The sequence below is a fragment of the Sinocyclocheilus anshuiensis genome, unplaced genomic scaffold (genome assembly GCF_001515605.1).
Source record: "Sinocyclocheilus anshuiensis isolate Anshui unplaced genomic scaffold, SAMN03320099.WGS_v1.1 scaffold307, whole genome shotgun sequence".
Classification (NCBI taxonomy): Eukaryota; Metazoa; Chordata; class Actinopteri; order Cypriniformes; family Cyprinidae; genus Sinocyclocheilus; species Sinocyclocheilus anshuiensis.
Genome location: NW_015552550.1, coordinates 368,293 through 374,720, shown reverse-complemented (window position 1 = coordinate 374,720; position 6,428 = coordinate 368,293). Strand labels below are relative to the sequence as shown.

Here is a 6,428-nt window from a genome sequence, read left to right as displayed (position 1 = left end):
TAGCATTTTGCAGCACAAATGCATCACAGTGTGATAAGTGTTTAAGTGAATGAGAATGTGTTTAGAGTTTTGCAAAAAGAGTGCATGAGATTTGCAAATAGAGCCTAACTGCGTGAACGTGTTTAAGGTTTAGCAGAAAGAGTGCTTTATTCGACAATTTGGTTTAAGCTAGTGAGAATTTGGTTCAGAGATTGGGGTTTAGTGTTTAAGCAATTCAGAAAAACTGTAATAAACGTGCCATTAGTCAACTAATGCTTAAAATGAACGACTACTAGTCGACCAGAACAATCTTTAGTTGAGGGCAGCCCTATAAATCATGATATAAACTGAAACATGGATGAAAAAATCTATTGATTGTGTGATATTCCTTATAAATTTGATTTATATAATCAAATATAAATAAATGTAATATAAATATAAATATATACAATACATTAGTAATATATTTCTGTCAATTTCTTCAAGTTCAACTTAATTTGAATGTTATGAAGATCTTTAGGTTTCTGATCATATTTGATGATAGTTTTTACCAAATGAAACTGTAAAATGCTCATGAAGTGAACTCTTATGTGCAGTGTTTGTAAACCGCAGCGCATTCTGTAGTAGATGAAACTGCGCTGCTCATTCATTCTTAGATACATCGAACAAGTAGACTTCATGTTTAAATAAGTCGTTTGCGGTTTAATAATAATAGACACTAGTCCGTACCATAATTTGAAGTAATTGTGAAGGTCTACTTTAGATTTACTAATCTAAAATTTGCTAAATTCTGTGACAATCCATGTTCTACAGTGTTATGAATGGTACTGTGAATGGAATACATACCTATTCATGCATTGCATTTGGGATTTTGGCAACCCACTTATGCATAGATTTAACACCACATAAACATTTCCAGATTGGCTTCATGCCACGCATGACATATAATATCACAGTACACCAATGGCATACTGCTGTCTAAATTAAGGCTAATAGAGTTAAACGTTGCTGTTGATGATCGCATGTTTAGCTCCACTAAGTTCCAATCAGGTGTCGGCTTTAAACAGCCTGATAATAACGTGTTGTTGCTACAGGAAGTGACATTAACGGGAAATCCTGTTTTTACTGCCTGCCTTGATAACAGCGGTGTGATCCTTTACCTGCTTCAAGACTACCTAGATACAGTCTAATGAGAGTTACCTGGCCTGAAACCACATAGGAGCAAACGCTGACTTACCTAGTAACAGTTCATTAGTTCCCTGACCTCTTACATGCTCACAGGCACAGTCATATGACTGACTCTCTAAGAAGACACATGCTACTTGGCTTTGGCCTCTGGCGTAAGCCTGAAAGGTTTTATATGGGATTAAGAAGTCAGAATGTTGGAACAACATACTGCCTGATTGGATAGCCTATAATTAAAAGCCATAGTATGTGGTAAAGCTTTGGTGATTGGCAAATCAGGGCTCAACAGGAAGGATGGTTTGATGTCTCGGGGCCAGTACAAGAGAGATTTGGGCCGCTGTGTTGCCACTGCTTCTTAATATTCATTGGTTGTGCACATGTTTTTATGTCTTGCCAAACATTTGATTCTGTGATATGTTGACTGAATACCAAAATTGTCAAGGGTTGCCGGTCAATAAGTTTCTCATCACCTTATTGCATGTTACAAATGTTGCTGGTTTAGATGTTCAATCGTATCTACTTGTTTAATCTTCATTAGCAGATCATTTGGCTTTGACAAAATAAAATTTTTAAAAGTCTATATACAGTCTGTGTGTTTCAGCAGCTAATTAATACCAAACTGCACACCACTGTCAAATACATTTTTGATAAATTGTCAGTACAGACATCTTAAAGGGTTAGTTCACCCAAAAATGAAAATTAGCCCACAAATTACTCACCCTCAAGTCATCCTAGGTGTATATGACTTTCTTCTTTCAGACGAATCCAGTCGGAGTTATATAAAAAATTGTCTTTGATCTTTCAAGCTGTTTAATGCCACTCAGCGGGTGTTGCATGCATCAGTCCAAAAGAAGTTAAATAAAAAGCGCCCATCCATAAAAAAGTGTCTCACACGGCTCCGGGGGGCTGAACAAAGGCCTCCTGTAGCGAATCGATGCGTTTTTGTAAGAAAAATATCCTTATTCAAAACGTAATAATCACTTTAATGTAGCTTGTGCCAACAGCTGTACACGGAAGCAGCTCCGGGCTGATGACGTATGAGTTCAGCGTTGCGCATGCGCCGCTCAGAAGTGACAAACGCGGAAGCGCAGCGGAGCGATCAAAACAAAACACCGGTCACTAATTACAAGTACAAAACGAGGATTTGTAAAGAAGAATGTCAGAGGATTTCGATATAAGCCAAGAGGAGACTGGTTTTCCTTTGCTAAAGTAAGGAAACTTTGCTTCCTTTGCTCCTGTTAACAAACGTTGGCAGCGCTGACCTCATACGTCATCCTCCCGGAGCTGCTTCTGTGTACAACTGTCCGGAGTAGGAGCTAATTTGGTTCTCGAAAAAGGCAGTCCGGTACTAAAATCGCTCCCAGTTCCGGCGGTGCGAAAACGCCAAAAAGTGGGTAGTTCCACAATTAGTTCTGGTACTATGAAAAGGTTCCTGCGGTGCGAAAGGCCCTAATGTAGCTATTGCTCATTGTGAATGTTAATGCATTAACTAAGGTTAACTAATCAGGTCTTATTGTAAAGTGATACCTATTGGTCTTTATAGTTCTTTTGCACTTTAATCTGTGTAAAACTTTTAACTTTATACATTTTTCTGTATTGCTTTAGTGCATTTAAATGTTCAGTTATTTTTGTTATAAGAAAAAAGTTATTAAACCTGTTATACTGTATTATGACAGCACTTTTTAAAACTAAATTTCAATACCGTGATACCGTATACCGTAATAAAAGCATTAGCAATTAATCGCAACATGAAAATTTGATACCGGCATATCCCTAATTGAAATATTCATACAGCAGAATATACTGGAGGCCATCAAATTTTTGTGAAAATCATCAAAATCGCTGGCGGTGGTTGGCAACTTTTTTCAAAAATGCTGGTGGGGAAAGAGTTAAGTTTACTGCAACTGACTGACATGCTGCTAAAGAGCATTGTTGATTCTTCAGTTTAAAGCCGCTTTTTCCTTTACTTATTTAAACATTTTCAGAGAAAGTTGTTTATTATGAGGGTGTATAATTCTTGATCAGTGACATGTAGCCTTCAGTTAAAATTTTATTTTGATTTTTCAAATGTAAGCGCCTTTTGTGTTGTTTTTAAAATTTATATTATTACTGTTGCTTGTAACATTTTAATGTTTTATTATTAGTAGTATTATTATTATTAATAATAATATTATACAACAAATACAATTTTTTTTTGTGACGTACCTATGTAAAAAAAATTACCATTATTAAAGTACCTTTTATTACATTTATTATTCTACGCTATATTTGTATATTTAACAGGTAGTCTTGTGAACAACCAGTCAGTAATTACACTGATTTGTTGTTCAAAGTGCCCTGTTGTATTTGTGCCAGTTAACCTTTGGTTTTGGCTCTCAGTCTTTTTCTATAGCCACTGTGTGGCCTGATGGGATATTTTTTATGGTAATTAAGGAGAAAAAGGTTGGGATAATTTGAAAGTATGTGTGTGTGTGTGCATTGTGAGGATTCTTTTGTTAAAACTCACCCTTAATTCAGATTGACTTGTGACTAGGGATGCACCGATACTGGTATCGGTATCGGGCCCGATACTGAGCTCTTGTACTCGTACTCGTTAAAATGCCCCGTTACGAAACGCCGATACCACACAGCATGTGATACGTGCCATATTCAGACAAAGAAACACCGACAACAGAACAACAGACAGCAGAATGGGGTTATTAGAGATTAAGGATGTCTACGAAGTATATGTATGCAATGAATATAATGTTAAACATTCAGTATTAACGCCTGTATAGCTGATGTGAGCGAGCTGATGAGCAAAGCACGCTGAGTGGATTGTACGCGCGGTGGCGCAGATGCGCGAGCTTGTCGAGTGAATATGCCTTTCTCACAGACATCACTGGAAAGCTTGTAGTTCGGTCGGATGGGTCAAAAACAAGTAAGTAAAACAATGCACAAGTTACTTAACGGTAGGGAGAGAGAGAGAGCGCGAGCGAGCGCACTTCTGTTGTGTGATCTTTGCTGTTCAATCACTGAGCACACGCATCATTTGGATTAAAAATAAATCGTAAAAATAAGACCATTCATAGGGGCATTCACTATAAACAGAATTTATTTTCAACTTTAGTCATACACGACTTTCTGGCGAAATTGAATCTAGCAGCCTGTGTGAAATGCGCTAGGCTGTACTATTCTGCATCAGTACAAATACGTGCACGCGTTGCGCGTTTTGCTTGCTTGAGTGTTTGTGCATTATATAAGTGGCTTTGGAATATAAATCGCAGCACGTTTCAGATGAAAAAAAACACGACTTCTATTTCTGAAAATATCACATTTAGGAGATTTATAAGAAGTGGTTCCCTGCATTATTACAGCGCGTGATTACAGTACTGAGCCGATGCAATGGAGCAGCTCTAATTCTATTAAATTAAAGATGATGCACCATAGAGCAAAAAGAGTGAAAGTACCAAAAATAAAAGTATCGGTATCGGGCGAGTACTGGAAAAAGTGGTATCAGTGCATCCCTACTTGTGACCGACCACCAGAACAGCCAGGCACAAGAACATTTTTTTCCCCGCAGGCTATATTCAGCCTGAGCAATTAAAAACGTTCATGACTATACATTGTCAATTATAACTGACACATTTATACATAGCATCTGAAAATTGTACATTTGTAAACTACATAAACTGTACACTTGTAAATAACATATCTGTACATTCATTTAAAACAATTATATATGTTTTTTCTCTATATTTCTACATCTGTATTATATTACATTATTTAATTTGATCTATTTTATTGAATTTTTTTCATCTGTTTTTCTTATATTAGTGTTATATTTCATCTCTACTGTGTAATTCCTCTGTATGTCTGCACTCTGCTCTATCATATATGTCTGCACTATGTCTGTTCTTTCTTCTGCACTGAAAGCTCCTGTCACCAAAACAAATTCCATCTGTGTGTAAACATGTTTGGCAATAAAGCTCTTTCTGACTTGTGACTGTACCCAGGAAGTACCGAGTGTTCTTTGAAGGTTCGAATAATTCTATAGCCATCACATGGAAAGTGTCTTTAGTTTACCCTGAGTGCAAATTTGACCCTCTCTACTGTTCCATACCTGTATATAGATTCCATACTAGTTCATTCCGGTCCCTCAAACATGGTGGTCAACACATTCTGATTGGCAGGAATATTTATAGACCCCCCCACCCTGTGTGATGGAACATTAATGCAAGATACTTTTTTTGTGCATGAGCACATGTGTTTCTGAGGATATATTGGTTTGAGCAGGACAGAGCCGACGGGTTAGAGGATGGAAAGATGTTTTGAATGCCACTGATTTATTAATAAAGCCAGCTTTATGAATGTTTCTCAAGTTACTCTTGTGTCATGCTGATTCTTTCTCTTCTCTTTTTTTTGTTTTGTTTTTTGCAGCAAAACCGTACAATCAAAGGTGGATTGCATTTTGGTGAGTATTTGAAAAAATATTATATAAAATGTTGATTCACTGGAAATACATATTAAATACATACGAGTAAAACTCGTATGTAAAAGAAACTTGATATTTCTTTTCACTTAAACATCATTTATAAGTTCAAACAACAAAAAAAATCATACAAATAATCAACAAAGAATAACCTGAGCTTTATCTAATGATCTAATATTATGGTTACAAATCATATGAAGCATTACAATAGGCATGCAAAAATGTGCTGCAAACCATAGTGAATTCTATTAATTGTTTAATTTAAATATATTTTATTTGAGTCATGGTGAATCGAATAATAACATTGGACATAAGATAAAAAATTAGACGACAAAGAATTAACTTGACGGAGCTCAAACTCAAAACACACGGCAGCAACAAACAGGAAGTGACGTTAATTTGTGCAATACTTGATTTTGTTAGTTAATAAAGTAGACTGTAGCAAAAATTACATAAGGTGTCAAACACAAACCCAAAGTGAAGTCAGTCTCTTCCTCCTCTGGATAAAATCGCTTCTCTTTGGTACTTGGGTTAGTTATAGTAAAGTTATTGCTGTACGTTACAACAGAACTGGTCGTCGAGTGATAGGATGAGAAGTGTTTGTGAGTCAGATCTGTCAAATGATGGAATTACAATGAAATATACTGCTTCTGCTATCAAATATCACAATACTAAAATGCTAGCAATAGCATCAAATACAAAATATGCCCCCTCATGTATGGAGACAAAGAAATCAAAATGTTCTACTAAAGATCAGTGACTGTTGTGCCTTTTCTTATAATGCTAAAAAGTT

At 36.2% G+C, this 6,428-nt stretch overlaps 1 protein-coding gene across 1 annotated transcript in view; it reads left to right on the top strand.

The window, feature by feature from the left end:
* Positions 1–6,428, top strand: part of LOC107664392 (DNA-binding protein RFX7-like) — a 40,964-nt gene that overhangs the window by 19,372 nt on the left and 15,164 nt on the right. Inside the window, exon 2 of the mRNA XM_016454949.1 lies at positions 5,584–5,617. Within this exon, the coding sequence (XP_016310435.1) occupies positions 5,584–5,617 (34 nt within the window). The remainder of the gene's footprint in view (positions 1–5,583; positions 5,618–6,428) is intronic.